Source organism: Aspergillus flavus, chromosome 6 (assembly GCF_009017415.1).
Source record: "Aspergillus flavus chromosome 6, complete sequence".
NCBI lineage: Eukaryota > Fungi > Ascomycota > Eurotiomycetes > Eurotiales > Aspergillaceae > Aspergillus > Aspergillus flavus.
Genome location: NC_092410.1, coordinates 1,096,511 through 1,114,464, shown reverse-complemented (window position 1 = coordinate 1,114,464; position 17,954 = coordinate 1,096,511). Strand labels below are relative to the sequence as shown.

Sequence of the window (17,954 nt, the reverse complement as noted above, 5' to 3'; positions counted from 1 at the left end):
ATGAGCACGATGAGTTCGTTCAGAGTCCTTACCTGTTAAATGATCGTCCAACTGTTTGGAATGTCGCTGTATGACGTCTTTTGCTGTCTCGCCTCCTTTCCCCTTTTCGCACGAAGCGGGAATTGCTTTTTTATACAAGTGAAACAGTGAACCCGCAGCAAGAGAAAAAAAAGCTAGGAGTAAAAAAGGGATTCAATGCCGAAAGAATCCACAATAAGAAACAAAATATATTCAATCAAAAAATGATGTTGGGACAGGCGATTGCCGGAGGAATAGCCTCTGAATCAAGAGGCCGAAGGAGAGATGAAGCTTGACGAATGGGGGGGTTTGGGGGAAGGAAGCAGAGAGGGGAACCAAATAAGCGGATGGGAAAGCTGACCCAATTGCCATACAGGCCACACCACGGTCTGAAACCCCCAAAAAACTTCAACAGAACAACCTCGAGAATTTCCTGGATTTTTCTTTTTCTTCTTGTGCGATTTCTGACGTTATCGCTTGTTTGCCTTTTTTGGATTAAACACGTTTTCCTCACTGATGTGGAATGTACGGAAGAGATCGGGGTCTCTCCTAAATAGTCCAGAGACGAGGAAAAGGGGGCAACTCAGTCTGAAGATCAGAAGCTGTTGAGTTGGTGTCTTTCTGTTATGAGGACGATACGTTCATCCCCTGATCGAAAGATTGATACAGTCAAGTAACCTTTATCTCGTAGTGGACCAAAATGTACGAGGCAGAAGCACGAATTATCTGACCACGGAGAGGGAATGACACAGACAAATGATCTGATAGAATGGAAAGGTGAACAATAATTGACAGTCCTGAAGGAATGATCGGAGAAGTTGCTATCAGAGGAAAGAGGGAGGGGTTAAATCAAAGAAGAGAGAAGGAGGGAGATGAAGGGAAGAAGAGAGTAGAGGAGAAAGAAGATGAAGATTCACGAGAGAATGAAAGAAGATGGAGCTTAGTGTACGAGTTTCCTTAGTAGTTAGTGGTGGTGGTAATGGTATAATGGGAATCAATCAGACCAAGTGAACAATACCACCCATACAGTAGGTACACCCTATAGAAGTACCCCAAATGGTGATGTGGGGGAAAATACGACAAGACAAAAAAAAACAGCAAACCCGTTGAAGAGGTAATCAAAAACAAGCGTTCATCGTGCATCTCAGCTATATAGACAAATAGATTGCGTAAAATAGTTTTTATGGTTTATCTAGGTAAGAAGGGATTATTCTCTCTTTTCTGTCTGGTCTATTTGTTCACGATTCTCCATCATCACAATCGTTGGTTACGATGGATGATAAGGGTAGGAGGCAAAAGTAGAACTTGAGCTACCTGCTTTAGCTTGTCATGAAGTATTAAGACAAAGTTACCATAACTGCAATACCTAAGGTCTGTCCAATGGTTCAGAAGTGGTTGTATCTTGGTTCGCTCCTGTCGCTTTTTTCTTTTCTTTTCTTCTCCTCAGTCTCTTATAACAAAAACTGGAGGGATTTAATCTGTATCTATATACCCGAGGAAACATAGCACATGGGGAAATGAGAGAAGATTTAAGCATAACCATTCTCATCCTTCTAAAATTAAAATTCTCCCCTTGCAACGAGCCGCTTGGGTGCATCTTGCTTCCAAGTCAGGAGACCGTTGTATTACCTATTCATAGTAGGGTAGGGTACCTTGGGTGATCTCCGGTCTTTGCTCACTAACCTAAGAACAGTCTAGCAAGCCTGTATCGGGGTATTACCTTAGTACTCCGTACCGGCCTACCAGAAAGTTCATGCGGGTATAGTTTGTATCCAGTGGTATTGATAATCCTTCCCTACGCTGCGACCGGCCCAATAGTTGCCCTCTTTTTGGTTCCAAAAGACCCATAATAGCTGTTGGCGGGGCTCCGGATAAAACTGAGATTGGACAACTGCGGTATCCAGTGTGTGTTTTCGTTGTTCGTATTGTGAGAGACAGATTAATGTTCAATCTAACACCGAAACCTGAAGGCGAAGATGTCTCTGATCGGATGGCGAAAGTTCTTGGTCAACTGACCGAGCTCATGGCTTGACCTTTTGAAGCTTACTTTCTCCAATACGCTCGTGGTGTTCATGATGATGCAAAGGGCCCCATTCCCGCCCTTCAAACCGAGGAACGGGGGGCCGAACTAATGGACAATCATTCGAGTAGTCCAATGATGGTGACGATGAGGCTGTTGGTTTGAAATTGTTTGGCGATCTTCAGATCCTAACTTCTAAGGCTCCTTCACGCCGGCCTACGGCTACCCATACGGCCACTTGTGTATTTTCTCCCTTGCTGACTAATCATCATGTGGTTCATTCAAAAATTATGACTAAGCACTTTTGATTTGACGAAGCATTCGACTGCAAACAAAGGTCGCGTACAGCTAATTCCATCGGAGACTTACCAAATCCCCCGTGAGGCTGTTCATTGACAGCTATTCCGTGGTCACACTCCTTTTCAGTCTCCGTACATCCTCATCCCGCATATCGCGGGAGTATTTACCCCGATTTTTCATTCGTTTACTAGGATCTTCGGGTAGCGCACCGGCGACTTTCTCGAAGTTCGAGGCCTGTCCCATTTTGTTGGAAACACCGAACTAACCGCTTCGACTCCTTGCCATTGAGTGTTATTATAACTGTGTGAGTCTTGTCATACGAGACTGACGGCTCCATCAAAGGTGACGGTCTAAAAACTCGGAATATAAGTATTTCCGGTTGAGTCCAAAGTCATTGGATAACGAATTGCGGTTTCTTCTGGTCATTGTGTACAAGCTATGTTCTAAAACTTACATTGCACAATTGATTGGACATCATCTCTAGGGCATTCTTTTGGAGCCTCCCTTGACACTTCTGAACCTTTCCCTAGCCCTGACAAGCTGTTTCGGGATACACAACACTTTCGATAAAAGCTTTCCTATTACGTGCACAGTCTGCGATATGGGGCGCTTAAGCTACCCTCAAGAGCTGGACAGTCCGTCCCGGCAACTCGTGCTAGAGTTGGCTCGAGATCTAGAGCAACTCCGTGTTCACAATACTGAATTGAAGAAAGTCAAAGCATATGAACGCCGATCCTTCTACGAATCTCTTGATCGGATCGATAGTGAACTAGAAGCTCAACACAATGAAGCCCTCGATAAAGTTGCCAAACTACATGACCAAGTACTGGAAGAAGCCGAAGAAACTTTGCGAGTGCATCAGCGAGCGGTAGAGGAGGAAAATCGCCGCAAGGAAGAAGAAGCCCGCAAGGAGGCGGAGCGCATCGAGCGTGAGAAAGCGGAAAGGCTACGCCGTGAGCAGGAAGAAGCTGCACGCCGAGAGGCGGAGCGAAAGGCGGCAGAGGAAGCCAGAAAGAAGGCCGAAGCAGAGGCGGAAAGGCAACGACGGGCAGCGCAAGAGGAAAAGGAACGGAAAGAACAGGAGCGATTGGAGGAAGAGAACCGCAAACGTCAAGCAGAGGCACACAAGGCGGAGCGAGAAGCGGCAAGGCTGAAAGCTGAAGCTGCACAAAAATCACGGGAAGAGCAACAGAAGAAGGTCGGTGGGGCGCGTCTGACGGAGGAAGAGATCAATGTGCAAGCACGCTATGTCGAGCTCCACCAGCATCTCAAGAAATTTAGGCAATACCTGAAGGATGAAGGAAAATCCAACACGGTCGTCAAACAGAACATGGGTGACATGCGTCGATCGATCAAGAAATGTGTTGGCCAACTACGAGAAGGAAAGGGGACTAACAAGGGCCAGGTACGTGGGATTATTTTGTTTGTCAAAAAGAGAAAAGAAAAGAAAAGAAAAGTGCTTAGAGACTGGTTAGCTAACCAAAATATTCCTTCTAGCTTCAAGAAATTCGCGCGACCCTCGAGAAAGCTGCTTCTATCCCTGAACCATCTGTCGATATCCGACAATTCATGGCCTTTCCACCAGAGGACATTGCCAATTCTGATGACAACAAGGTGCCAGCTCTGTTGATCTACGCCCTGAATATATTCTCGAAATCTTTAATCTCGTCTCTGATCACGGAAGCCTCTATCAATCCCGGCCACGCAGAGCCAGTCGGCATCGTAGCTGCGCAGATCTTCTCCACGGACGCCTTTATCTATAAAGGTCATCATATGGTTGACATACTCTGGGCCAAATATCGTGTCGTCTGTCCGGCGCTCTGGGGATTCTACGGCAACGAAAAGACCGAAGCCGGTAGGCGTGCCTTAGGATGGTGGCGAGAAGCACCAGGAGGTCCTTTCATCAGTGAACAGGTCCATATGGACCGAATGACAGCTCTTGGTGCTGGGTTTGCGGCGCTCACCCTGCGCAATTTTGGAAAGACCCCACGGAAGAATCCATTTCCCAACCACATGTTTTGGCTTGCGATGCACAAAATTTTGATGATTCCCCCGAGCGAGATTCAGGAGACACACGTTATCCTGCTTTCGGCCATGCTCAAATCTTCTGCTGAAAGGATCGTCGGCTTCTTTGGTCATATCGGTCTGGCATTAATGAGGAAGGCCATAGTCGATCTACCAAGCAGCGTGCCTCGTCAGAGTATGGGCGTTAATCAACTGAAACTTCTGAAAGACCTATACAAGCGAGAGAAGAACATAATTATCTGAGAGAACTGTGGCCGGGTACAGTTCCTGTCGGCGCAGCGGATTCCGGCTAGTGACTTATCGCGAGTCGTCCATTTTCTTTAAACTCACCGAAGGACAAATGGAAGTGCGCGATAATAAATGTCGCACGATTAGTCGATAGGCACCGACATAACTCCGAAGCCGACCGAATCATCACCGCCAGACCTCCGGTTCAGGGCCTAAGTGAGGCTGATGGGAAACTGATAGATATGGGGTCAACGAAAAATAGTCGGATCTTCGTGTCTAGCCGGATTTCACGGTGTGAACGGTCATCACTGTTGCGTACGCTGACCAATTGAGGCGCTCTTCCCTGTCTTGTTCAGGATCTAGAAGCTGGGATTATGTGTAGCCTATTTAGCCATACCACCAATTCCCGCATGGCGCTCGAAGAGAGTGAACACGGGTTCTATTGTACAACATTAACGGTGACGGTGTTGGCAACCAAACCAAGCGGTCTCTTAATGACCGTTGTTATAAGGTTGAGTTTCGTGTACACGGCTTTCGGATCATGGCCGGTTTTCTTCGCTGTCGGGAATTATATTTAGTTTATCACCAGTTCCGATCGGCCCACCATCACGCAACTACGGGACTGCCGAGTCTATCATTCGTCCGCCAGCTGCACTAACTTGATATCGATACCGCGATACATATGGATGACATCCTGGTTTTTTACCTTGGAATGAATCATACGTTCACACATCAGATGCCGACCCTTGGTTCAGGGGCATCCTTGACAGCTATCACTGCATTAGCCTCGTCTTTATATATTCGGCACCTTCTCATCGACGAAAGTAATCTATAAGGGTAGAATAATAATGAACCATATACACTTCACCTATCATCATCCATCACTGCTAAGCAGTCTCAATTTTATATCTTTCAGTATAGATACGTGATCAGTCCTCTTCCATTGCATCATTCCACGCAAGCAATGGCTGCGTATCTCCCTTTAGAGATCATCCAGTCCATCCTTCTCCACCTCGATGTGGAAACATATGTTGCCGCACGGCAGGCATGTCGCTCCTGGCGATATGCGGCGTCGGCACCATACATGTTCAGGAAAGCTTTACAGCAAGTCCCGGTGTCATTGCCTCCAACGATAACCACCCTGACTCAAGATCAATGGACCACGTACTTGGCGCAGATCACCCGCTTGAATCTACTACATTGCCGACAGAATATTCAGAAGTCAGTGACCCAACGGGAACTTCCCCTGGAATGCTCCCCAACCACTGTGGTGGGCAGCTCAAGCGATGGACGGAAACTGGTGACCCTGAAAGGAGGGCGGGTGACCGTATACGAGCGTGCAAACCTGACGAGTCCATGGGAGTACTCACGCGGTATAACACTTTGCTCGCAGTGGACCTCTGTCGCCCGTGCCATGCTAGAAGGGGGGACCGCAGGCTGCATGTCCATCAATCAGCGATACGCAAAACAAAGTATCGCTGTCTCCTCTCAGGGGGACCTCATCGCGGTAGGGCTGGGGAGAACCATCCAAATATACAGCCTTCACAAGGATCAAAATCTTCTGTCTCCCGCAGAATATGTACTAGGCCAGGATAACTCATTGGCCAGCACCACACGAGGCCATTACGAGGACACGGACGGCGTCGTTGATACTCTAGAATTTGCCGACGACGACACTCTCCTTCGTGTCTCTATCCACAAAGAAACAACCATTCATCAACCCACCCGAGTGCGGTATTTGGGCTGCCCGGACCTTGCACACAGCCAACCCGACCTGAACTACTGGCGAGCAAACATCAACCGGATCTACCTCGACTCAGCAGCTTTATCAGTGGCGCTTGCAGGACAGGACGAATACCGACTGATCTTCCGAGGCCTACGACTCCTCCCCCCATCATTCCCCGCAACCCAGCAACAAGAACAAGAAGACCAGCAAACCTCACCTCCAACGCCACGCTACTTCGTCGCATCACTGCAGTCAGGCGTCATCCACAGCTACTGCATCGGCCTCGCCACCCCCTTCACATCCAACTCCGCCCAAACAGTGAAGGTACACCGACTCCTCCCATCCGCCTATTTCCGCCCCGGAGACGGCATCACAGGCAGCCGCACAGAAGAACTCCCACCACTCAACCCACCCCTCCCATCCAGCCGCTGCGATGAGCAACACATAACATACAACCTCCTAGACACAGTCCCGCGGTGGAACGCAGCCAACCTCCCATCCGCAACCTTCTCATCCCCCCTCCTATCCATCTCCACCGACCACAAAATCCTCGCCCTCTACGAACCAAGCGGCAACTACTCCCCTGCCATCGTCTCCGGAGGCTCGTTATACCTATACTGTCTTGAAAACTGCCACCCCGTATACCAACCGGGTCCACAGAGATTCAAACAGCCAACCCAGAAGACCTCCCTCCCCCATCAGCGGGCTACTGGCCCCGAGGACAAATCCAGCGTCGATGCCAGGTATCCGCCCCCGGATATCGTTCCCTCTTGGCCGTTCCTTCTTGACAAAGTGCCCGTTGATATTGACTCTCTTGAAGTGAAACGGCCAACTCATGATGATGGCGTTGTCAATTCGAAGAGTTGTGCATATACTGTGACCGCGCATTCGGGCGGACAGGTTCTGGAGTGGCGGATGAGTGCTTAGGATGTTACGAATTCCGCTTCCTTTGCTTTCTTTTTGCTTTCTTTTTCAGATAGATTGGTGTTTCAGGTTGTTTATATTTGATGGGATAGATCCGGACAAGATGTTGTCTTAATGAATACTTATATAAGTTATAATATGATAGATTAGGGAATGCTTACGGAAGGTCTGCAACCTCAATCTTGTGTGTCCCGTGCCAGAGAGAATGTATTACTGTATGTTCAATTAATTAATAATGGGTATCTACATACACTAACAGCCGAGGCTGGTAGCAAAATGGACCACATGGAGGGGAAAGCGTAAACAGATGCAGGAATATTGTAGGAATGTGACACGCAAGGCAAACGTGTCACTATTCGGCAGATGGAAACGAGAGTGATGGGAGTGCTAAGATAACGAGCGAGAGGTCAAGTCCATTATAAACATTTGGAAGCCAAAGAATTGTACAAAAGATTGCCGCAAACTCATACAGATGGTATTGGTATCAGAGGAGGAAAGACAGAGACCAAAGTGGAAAAAGTGGTGTGGAAGTGAAAGAAAATGATCGTAATCCCACTGCCATTAGAAACAAGAGAAGCTTAATCGCAAATACACAAACGCAAAATATCAAAAGAGAGCAAGCTAGTATGCAGCATAATGTCACAGGTAAAAATACTGGGCTGGAAAAAAGAGCTAATCAGCTATCAGTCCAAAGTGAGAGATAGAAAAGAGATATAAACAATCTAAGATGCTATCTGCGGTCCAAATGGACCATCTCCGGTCTCTTTAGGTGACGCCGAGACGAGACCATCAGCCGTACTCTCGTTTTCTTCTGCCCAAGAGCCCTCTCCATAGTCGGTGGGCTCGGCATCATGGTCATAGCTTGACCTGCGCAGCAGAGGGGGAGTTCTTGGTAGTTCTTGCATTCTGCTCGCACGTGCTGACGTTTGTCTCGGGGTAGTATCATAGCCTCTGAGGGGGCGACTCTCTGATGGTTGTCTCCAACCTCTTGTAACAGGAGCAGTCGCATTTGGAGTGGCTTGTCTAGCGTTAGAACCAGGAGGTGTCAAAAGTCCGGATAGGAAAGCAGTTGCATTACTCGGCTTGGACGGTGTTTGTTCAGAGGTGCCGGTATTAGGGGTTTCTCTCCCCCTGCGCCAGTTGCCCCATGCGGCAGCGGCAGCGAGGGGTAGAGAGCGCGGTGATGCAGTCAACTCGGAAAGGGAAGGAAAACTGGGGAAACTCTGTCCGGACGAAGCCCTCTCCTTTTCTTGCTGTTGCATTTGCAGATTGGCCTTCAAACGGATGGCGGCATCACGCACAGTGTTGTGATCAAACGATGGTTGTGACAAAGTCCTGATGATGTCCTGTAGATCGTCGATACGGACTCCAAGAAGTTCACGTAACCAGGTGATTTCTGTATCCTTCTCTTTGAGCTTATTCGGTGCATCCTTGTCGAAAGAAGCAACCTCTTGCTCCAGTTCCTCGATGCGGGTTTCGCGCTGCTGCAGTTGGTCCTGTAGGACAAGAATTGACTCACGTAAGGCCTGAGGAGAGATCTTCTCAGGGACCATAGTTCCCTCGCTGAATGACAACGATGGGGATGTAGAGTGTGCTGAAGACGAGGCCACAGGAGCTGCCTTCGCTGCCTGGGCTGCCTGAGCGGCTTCAGCGGCAGCACGAGCAGCGGACTGAGCAATTTCGAGCCTCTCTTCTAGATGATGAACACGATCCTGAAGGTGCTTAGCTTTATCTTCCGACAGTTCCAAGCGTTCCGTCAAATGAGATTCTGCGCGCTGTCTATCCTCAGATGCATTGTGCAAGGCGCGGGCATGGCGCTCGCGAAGATCATTGAGGATGCGCTCATGCAGCTTGCGCTGCTCTTCCATAGCAAGTTCATGGGTGTTCGCCATCGAGGCCACAGCACTGGCCTTAGTTTCATTGGCCTCCTCCAGCAGCATCTCGTAGCGTTGCTGTGCAGTATCACTATCGAGCCGGACACTATCCAGTTGACCCTGGAGACGCAGGATTTGTGCTTCTAGTTCCGCACGGACAATGTTGACCTGACTGTTAGCAGCCTCAACATCTGTCTCCAACGAAGATCTGGTACGCTGGATTTCAACTCTACTGCTCTCCCGTGCCTCGTTAAACTCGCGCTCAAAGCGAGCCGCCTTTATCTCTAGGTCGTGATTCTCAATTCTGAGGTTTGCCACTAGCTCTTCCAACCGGGCATTCTCTTGTTGAGACTGACCAAAGATAAACTTCAGCTTCGCCGCTTCTCGCTCCTGCTGTTCCAACTCACTGATGTCGACCTCAAGTTTCTCCCGAAGTTTCACTTCACGGTTGTAAGCAGCCTGGAGTTCGTTATACCTGGCTACATGCTCTTCTTGCCGTTTGCGCCAGGAGGCCTGGTCGCGAGTAATGTCCCGAGTCACGGTCGCCATTTCGTCTTGAAGGCGGTCGAATTTTTCGCTTAGATTTTGTCTTACACTCAATCCATCCTCGATCCGCGACTTCATATGATCGATAGTGACACGTAGATCCTTATTTTCAGTTTGCATTTCTTCAATCTGGGCCTTGGACTGTTCGCTCTCCTGCTTCCAGTGGTCACTAGAGAATCTGTATTCGTCCAAGGTCCCTTCGAGGGATATGTTCTTCGAAGAAATCTCGGCTAGAGTTAACTTGAGTTTGGCATGTTCTTGCTCAAGTGCATCGGACCTTGACTGGACCTGTTCGAAATAAGGAATCTTTTCTTCCTTGAACTGGAGCAGACGAGTTTCGGCAGATTCGGCAGCCTCGCTGTGGCGAGCAGCGTTGTCCTCAGAAACCTTTAGAAGGTGCTGAAGCTCTACAACAGAGTCCTGCGCTTCTCTACGCTTCTTGTATTCCTCCTCAGCACGCTCATCGCTTACCCTTAGCATTTCTTTCAGGCCATCAATTTGAAGCATGAGGCTATCAGCGCCGATCTCCTCGGCCTCCGAGGCGCGAGGCTTCTGCTGGCTGAATTGGGCTGAGACAACCTCTTCAATCATTTCTCTCAGATCGGTCGTAGAGTCTTGAGAGAGTTTCTTCAGTGTCAAAGCCTGTAGGTCTGTAACACTTTGTTGAAGTTGGGCGAATTCGGAGTTGGCAGGCTTCTCTGCGGCATGCTGAGCGTCACGACTCGCCAATGCTTCTAGAACCACGTTCTTTAATTTGTCAAACTTTCGACCTCTTTGGCGAGCGGGGGACCTTTCTCTGTAGGACGCATCCTCCTCATATTCTTCTTCGTCGTCGGCATCGCTTTCCTCACCCTCGACAGAGGCACTCCATGACCATTTGTTCTGAGATCCTCCGAAGGTGATTGTGGAGATGGAGTTCTCAATAGCTATCAATGCACGCTCGAGAGGAGACAGGCGCTCCTCAACAACCGAGCCCACAAGCTCATGAATGCGGCGATCAAAAAATCTGCTCCGGTTCGCTAGCTTCTCGTCTTCGCCCGATGAGATAACACTGTCCCAGTCACTGATGTGATCGTTTCGGCTAACCAACTGTCGGATGGGCGAGTGGATAGTGGAGGCGAAGTTCTTCGAGGGGGTAGCTGAGAACTGGGATTGGGCATCAAAGTCAAGTTTGGGCACATTCAATGCTTGGGACATCTGACCCCTTCCTGGACTGGGGCTTGGGGCTTCACTTCTGATCTCTGCGTGGACATGTCGCTTTTCTTTTGACGGCCCAAGAACCGATTCAGGGAATCGGTTTGTAGGATGAGGTGTGCTTAACCTCTCAATTCCTACATCCGAGTCTTCATTCAACTGTTCCATAACAGCATTCAGTTCCGCATCATCCATGGACTCCTCCTCAGACTCACGTCCTACGCCTCGTTCAGATTGAGGAGCGCCTGTTCTCAGCTCATCACCGGATGGATCGGTTCCTGATTGCGTCGGCTCAATTGGAACCACGTCTTCCTTGTGTGCAGCTGGTGAGCTTGCGACAGCATTCTGTGAAGCCATGATGTCACCTTTCTTGACAACGTCTTCAGGAGATGTCTTCGGCTGTTCGACCACAACGGGAATAAAATCAGGCACTGATGGTTTGAATTCGAATGGCTTTGCGTCTGCCGAAAGGACCGATCCGTTCAAACGAGTATCGGTAGTTTCCTCCATGGGTTGCTCTTTCTCTTTGGGAACAATGAAAGGGGTACCTGCCTCGACTGCTAGTGATTGCTTTGGGTCTGTTTTCTCGTCACCAGCTTCTTCGGGCCCGGGCTGTGTTGTCGCCGCCTGGTTCTGTTCCAATGTATCTGCACGTGCGTCTGCGCTCTCATCTTTCGTATCAGAAGGCATCCAGGTTGACGCTTCACTGACAGGAGTGTCCTTTCGCTCTTGGGGTTTGCGATCCTGGGCTGGAACGACTTCCCTCTCCACTGAATTGACACCGTCCTTATCAGGCGAAGTGTTCTCTTTGCCTCCTGCAGATACATGGGTTGTGTTAGATGACTGTGTTGCTTGTGCATTAATGTTTTCTGACAGCGCATGAGACACGCTAATCTGCGCTTCTCCATCAGGGCCCTCAAGACTACGGCGGGCACGTTTGTGGCGATCTGTAGGAGCGGCAGACCGACCATTTTCATTCTCTGCTGCCTCTTCGTTGTACTGATTAGCCTCGTTATCATCCGGGCGTACAATGGGAATAGCTTTCGACTTTTTGGTAAGCTTCTGCGCTTGGGACAAGTCGACATCATCAAAGATCTTAGTTCTGCCGCCTGATGACTGTTCAGGGTCTGCCGAGTAATGATTATTGGTTGGGTTGAAAACCGGGGCAGCGACATTGAAAGAGCCTGGCGTGAAGGAAGGAGCGGTCACATTGAAAGAACCTGCGGGCTGCTTGAAGCCCGCACCAGAGCCAAATGCAAACATAGGATGGCCCGCCGCCGGGAATTGGAAGGAATTATCCTGATACTGGAAGGCCTGTGAAGAAGGCGCTGTCGGGTCAAATTCCTTCGCATCAACATTCAAAGTAGAAGACGAAAGCTTCGAGCGGTGTCCGCCGCCGTATGACCCAGCGCTTGGTTTTGGTTCATGCCAAGGTATATGGTTCGCAAGCGGTCCATGAGGTGTACCGGAAAGACTGGGGTTAGTATCGATATCTGAGCCTTCCTGTGCGTTATCTCCAGGGTATGCTCCGCCGTAATATTGATGCACATGTTGAGGCAAATGTTGGATATCGTGGTTGGTATTCTCTGGTAGAGCCCACCGAGACTTTAATATATCCGAACTATTGAAACCGTGAGGTTCGCGGTCACCTTCATCCAATTGTCTATTTATCGACTCCTCCAAGTGGTATTCAGACTGCGCATATTGGTCAAGGCCTTTCTGAAGTGTCTCGCTCAGATTGTGACCACGACTATGGCCACGAGGCGTGGGGTGGGCGATCTCAACAGTCGAAGCATGGAAGTTATCCGGGTTTTCGGTAGGGGTGCGTATAGGACGCAGTAGCTGGCCTTCCGTCATGTTATCCTGCATGTCATAACCCATATTATCGCCGAATGTTTCTTTCGGTAGTCCAGATTGTTCGTTCAGGCCGGGGTGGAACGCATTCTGTTCATTCAACGGAGAGACTGGTGATAATATAGAGGTTAAGTTTGGCAGTGTGCCAGCAAGAGTAGACGCCGCGCCTGCTTGGCGTGCATTGAAGAAACTCTGGGGGGTCAAAGAACCCTGTGCAGGAGGTGTAGGTTGGAAAGGAATATGATATCCAGGAAGAAGGTTCTGATCCACCCCCAGAAAGGGTGTTTGTACACCGAACTGTGAAGCAGGAGAAGTCAAAGAACCCATACCATTGCGGGCATTTGTGGATTGACTCAACTGGGGAGAGAACGGGTGAGACAGCGACAGTGGGTTACTAGCCGCAGACGCCGTGGGTATTGGTGGTGAGGAAACAAGACCAGGGAAGGGTGCCATCTGGCTCATGGCGGCCGATGCAGGTGAAACTGACGGTTGTACTTCATCATCACCCAAAAATACACCCAGAGCTCGTAACTTCTCTTCCTGAAGGAAGTTTACATATGCATCCCATACGGCTTTATTGGGAAAGCAAACGGTATAGCTCCGGGAATTCCATTCTTCTTGGACTTCAGTAGCATCGGGCCAGGTGGGACGACTAAGTCCGCCCAATTCTGTATTCAAATAATCCTCTGATGCACCGACGCTAAATCCGCGCACGTCATAACCTTTCTCCTCCCATGATTTTAGGCGCCTGTTGACATCTTCGACAGTCAATAACCGGTGCCCAGACTCCTCGCTGCCTCGCTTATCTTCCGGTGGAAGCCCGACGAAGCATGCTTTTCCGCGCCAAGCAACTTTTTTTCTAATTCGTTGTGCAGGCTTGTCTGAAACTGGCGTCTTCACAGCTTTGGCTTCCGCGTTTGTCGTGTTTTCCATAGCTAAAGGGTTTTCGTTCAATGCATCTGCTGGGGGAGGAGGAAGTGGCTTTTCAACTGAAGGCAGCGCCTTGGCTCCCGGTTCAGTGGGGAGCTGTACCTCCTTGGTATCCGCCATAGTAATGGTTTGGGGATCTTTGTCGTATGCGAAACCCCAGAAGTCTTCCTGTCGTAGTGTCTCCGCTCTTCTGTGTAAATATTCCTTAGTTCTCTGACGAGCGGCACTACCTTCTCCGTTACCAGTTCCTGCTCTTCGGTTCGCAAAGTCGGCCAATGTCGGAGTTCTAAGTAAGTCTTCTTCGCGCTTATCTTGTTCGAAACCAAGCCAGTCGTCAGAGAGGTCGTCTGCGAAATGATTTTGAGCTGTAAAAAACGATGGGGCCTCGCTGCCAGAGTCGTCGCTCAGCCAGTTGCTGCGTTCGGTCCTTGGCTGGCCGGAGAGATATTGGTTGATCCAATCCTGTGTGAAATCTTTGATCGACTTCCCTCCTCTTCTGCCAAATATATCTCTTCCTGGAGAGCGGTTGCGAATACTGTCGTGCAGATGGGTAGTCGGCTCTTCGGGGGCGGACGTTAAGACCAATTCGGGGTTATTCGTTTCGGACCCGTTGTAAATACCACTGCGCATCGAAGTCGGGGAGCTATCCCTAGAGCCTCGGCCGATTCCAGCGTGCTGACTCAATGACCACGAGAGTCTCCGAGGGCTAGGTGCAGCATACGGGGAGCCCCAGGCTGTCGTATAGTAGATGCTGCTTTCAGCTTTTCTGTTCTCTGGGGACGAAGTGGACGAATCCCAAGCAGCCCGGTACTTCGGCAACGTGGGGAGGGTGGACGGCGGATTTGAAGTTATGCTGGTCCCTTTAAAAGAGTTCCGACGGCTAGGAGAACCAGTGGTCGAGAGACTCGACGCACCTGGCGATGTGAAGGACGATGTCAATGGAGCAGCCAAAAGAGAATCGTCACGCAGGCGGGAGGTATCGATGGAGTGCAACGGCGGAGAATGCGCCGAATTGGCGAAAGATACGGACGGGTCTAGATCTAGAGGCATTGAACATTTGAGATTTTAGTTCCTGATGCAGTGCTATTGGTGAAATAGGAAAGGACGGCAAGAAAGTTGATTGAAACTGTCCATAAAAGGGACTCGAAGGATATAGCCATAGGACCACATGCACAAACACACACCTTCCGTGTCGACTGCAGCAGCAAGCACTTGCTTGCTGCTCTCCTTATCGCCCAGAATGTTGAAGCATGGAAATTAAACGACCGAGTCCGAATCCACCTCGCAGATTACCTCCGATCGGCACACGTAAGAGGGCAACGAGGGGAGTTGCAGGTTGAGGCCGAACTGCGACGGTGAGACGTGTTTTGGGGTAGAGCGAGAGGATCCTCTTCAGGGGGTTAAAAAGAAGGAATGAATAACAGATCACAGGAACCTAGGGTATGCGAAATAATTCGACATGGCGCATACACGAAGGACTCTGTTGGATCGAAATTGGACTATGAAAAGAACGAAATCGGAACTAAGGGGAAGAAGGATGAAAGACGAGAGAGATAATAATCAGTTCGCTCGGTCTTTTTTTTTTTTTTTCTTTTGGTTCTAATCTTTGGACTCAGACCATGACACGATCAGCCAAAAGAACTAAACTTCCCCGTTCAGACTTAAGCGGCCGAGGAAGAATATCATAGGCGGAGAGACCTCAAAAAGCCCGGCCGTTGGGGAAAAGTAAAGTATTTTACAGTCAGAATATACCGGAGGTTCAAAGTGACTACTTTACTAGCCTTACTACTAGTAGTACTACTATTTGACTTGACCGCCATCTCGACAATACACACCTACTCTGTACCAAGTGGGTGATACACACATCCATACGCCCATACATCCATACACTCAAGACATTCATGCATTCATGCATTCATGCATTCCTACCAACTCCAATCTGATGCACATACCAAGAATCGGTATGTGGTCAGCCTAACTTCTTACTCTCTCTGGAAAGATATCCGATTATCTATGGACGCTGATAAACAGTCTGAGATAAGTGGTGGGTGATCCGACTCTCCTGTGGAAACACGTATGGAGTCTGGATCTAATTACTGTTGGTTGCTTCACTATTGCTTACACATGTAAGTACTCCATATGAGCTGCATCTTTTCTGGAACATACAGAGTCCACAGAGGCCGTCAGCAAAGGCAATAGGCCAGCCCCTGAGTGATGTTCGACCCCATAAACAAATAAACACATCTCTTTGGTTCGTGTCCTCCATTCAGGGGTAAATTCCACCACTGCGGAAACCACGGTTCTCTTGGGCAAGTCATTACCATACATACCATACCTATACGCAGATACCTGCTCGGTATCACTCAATGTACAGTACCTGACATACGTAGTATTGATTATGTAAACATTCCCGCCTTTCACGTGGTATTACGGTCTTGGCGGCTTCCATAGGATATCACTCTCACCGTTGATAAAGAAAGGACCAGGTTACTCAGTATTCTTATAGAATTATCATCACAATTGAACTAATACCAGGTACTTTACTTTTACATGATTCATAGTAATAGTGCGCCCAAAAATTTGCACAGATATTGACGCATAAATGCGCGGTCAGGTTCCTCGCCTGTTGAGCTAAGACTTCAATATATGATACAGGAGAATTTCAAAGTGAACAACGGCGGCCGGACATCCCGCCGATGCCAGAAGGAATGAAAGTAAGCTTAGTTAGGGCAAGACAAGTCGAACTTGGCCTTGCGGTCGGCAGTGAAAAGACCCCAGTGGGTCTCATCCTTCTCCTCGCCGTTGTCACCAATGCTCTTGGGCTTCCAGGATTCGTCGAAAGCCTCAAAGTAGAAAACGTCGACGCCCCAGGTCAGCATAGCGCAGACAGCGTCCTTCCAGTACCGTTCAGCATTTTGAGTGCTAGCCTTGGCGTTTCCATAGTCAGAACCGCCATCGGTGGGCCAACCAGTCTCGCCGTTTCCGAAGATAATCTTGTCCTGGTTGTTGCCAGCAATCCTCTCAATATGCTCCTTAGCAAGCCTCGTGTCATTCCAGTAGGTCTCGGTGGCATGGTCAATATCCGTTCCTTGCCAATAGGCGAAGCCATTGGCCAAGCTATGAGGAGGTTAGTTAGGGCGGTGAATCTGAAACGACACCGATTTCAGACAACGTACAAATAAGTGACACCTCCTTGGATGATGGGATCGGCAGTACCATCATTGAAAATGTTCCAGCTGTCCACCGTGCCAACGTTAACCTTGGGGAACGCATTCTGGACCGTACGGATCTTGTCCAGGAGCTGCTGGGCAGTAAGGCCTTTGCGGTAAAGAGTTTCAGAACCGACAGTGATCGAAGGGATAACATCTTCATTTCCGGGAACAATCTGCTTCAAGACATTGAAGTCATTGTTGAAGGATTCGTCATAATCAGCCCTAACGAAACAAGCTATGTTAATAGCCCGAGGACTCCAGCGACTATATCATGTATGACCTACCAGACACCCAGCACGACCTTGAACTGCTTGTTCTTGGCTGCAGGAACGATGTTCACAGCGGTGTTGCAATCATTGGCGGAGTATGTACGAACGAGGGTAGTCAGGCTCTTGAGCGCGTCAAAGTCGGCCTCATAGTCGCTAGTAGACTTGCAGGTGCCGTCAGGATTCTTGTTACCCAGGGCGAGACCAAGGGTACCCCGCTCCGCGGTAACAGCGGGAATCGCTGCGAGTAAAAGAGAAAGAAGACCAGCGGTACGCATTTTCGGAGATGTAGTCGCTCGGTCAAGGAAAGAAAGTATGAGTTTACGAGTAGAGACTGCGAATGAGAAGGGAATAAAACGCCTTCTGTCTATTTGTACTGTGAAAAAAGAAAAAGGAAAAGGAGGTCTGCACAAGTACAATAAAAAGAAAGAAATTGGAATAAGACCAAAATAACAACAATATAGCGAAGGGGGGCAGTTGGTAGGAAGGATCGACTGGGAATATATAAGAATAGAAGCTGTACGTCAAGAAAAGAAAGTGTGGAGTTGGATTGGGTAAGAATTGCCTCCTGAAGCACACAGAGTCACAGCAAATCTCCTGGGGTGAATGGAAGTGAACGATCAAAGAGAACGGAGCCTTGGCCAATCATAAGATTAGAAAAAGGCTCCAGTTGGCCCACTCATGCCAGGGTCCACCAGAATCATCCAATCCACAATCGCATTGAGAGATTTTGAACCCTTCCAGACCCTTCGGGTCCCCACCAGCCGTCCCTGTTGTCTGCCAACGCTTCCCTCTGGATTGCTCAGTGGCAGACGCAAAGTGACCCGGCGATCCCTA

General features: G+C 49.1%; 4 protein-coding genes across 4 annotated transcripts; 2 read left to right on the top strand and 2 right to left on the bottom strand.

Annotated features, from left to right (window-relative positions):
* Positions 1 to 2,939: 2,939 nt before the first annotated feature.
* Positions 2,940 to 4,606, top strand: F9C07_8257 (putative RNA export mediator Gle1; the record flags this gene model as incomplete). Its single annotated transcript, XM_041294124.1, has 2 exons — positions 2,940 to 3,743; positions 3,836 to 4,606. The coding sequence occupies 2 exons, from the start codon at positions 2,940 to 2,942 to the stop codon at positions 4,604 to 4,606; spliced, it is 1,575 nt and encodes a 524-aa protein (XP_041149414.1).
* An 824-nt stretch (positions 4,607 to 5,430) lies between these two features.
* On the top strand, positions 5,431 to 7,443 carry F9C07_2286003 (uncharacterized protein). Its single transcript, XM_041286910.2, has one exon. The coding sequence runs from the start codon at positions 5,556 to 5,558 to the stop codon at positions 7,242 to 7,244; it is 1,689 nt and encodes a 562-aa protein (XP_041149415.1). The 5' UTR covers positions 5,431 to 5,555; the 3' UTR covers positions 7,245 to 7,443.
* On the bottom strand, positions 7,444 to 16,099 carry F9C07_2194088 (myosin class II heavy chain). Its single transcript, XM_041286915.2, has 2 exons — positions 14,824 to 16,099; positions 7,444 to 14,679 (listed from the first exon to the last, which is right to left on the bottom strand). Exon 2 carries the CDS (start codon positions 14,267 to 14,269, stop codon positions 7,964 to 7,966), a length of 6,306 nt encoding a protein of 2,101 aa, XP_041149416.2. The 5' UTR covers positions 14,270 to 14,679; positions 14,824 to 16,099; the 3' UTR covers positions 7,444 to 7,963.
* On the bottom strand, positions 16,100 to 17,716 carry F9C07_2286001 (glycoside hydrolase superfamily). The gene is made up of 3 exons (XM_041294135.2): positions 17,136 to 17,716; positions 16,816 to 17,073; positions 16,100 to 16,756 (listed from the first exon to the last, which is right to left on the bottom strand). Exons 1-3 carry the CDS (start codon positions 17,393 to 17,395, stop codon positions 16,360 to 16,362), a joined length of 915 nt encoding a protein of 304 aa, XP_041149417.1. The 5' UTR covers positions 17,396 to 17,716; the 3' UTR covers positions 16,100 to 16,359.
* Positions 17,717 to 17,954: the final 238 nt, after the last annotated feature.

Coding starts and splice junctions, on each gene's coding strand:
- F9C07_2286003 (XM_041286910.2), top strand. CDS start 5,556: ATGGCTGCGTATCTCCCTTTAGAGATCATCCAGTCCATCCTTCTCCAC.
- F9C07_2194088 (XM_041286915.2), bottom strand. CDS start 14,269: ATGCGCAGTGGTATTTACAACGGGTCCGAAACGAATAACCCCGAATTG.
- F9C07_2286001 (XM_041294135.2), bottom strand. CDS start 17,395: ATGCGTACCGCTGGTCTTCTTTCTCTTTTACTCGCAGCGATTCCCGCT. Junction 17,074..17,135: donor AAGGTCGTGCTGGGTGTCTG/GTAGGTCATACA, acceptor TTGTTTCGTTAG/GGCTGATTATGACGAATCCT. Junction 16,757..16,815: donor CAAGGAGGTGTCACTTATTT/GTACGTTGTCTG, acceptor ACCTCCTCATAG/CTTGGCCAATGGCTTCGCCT.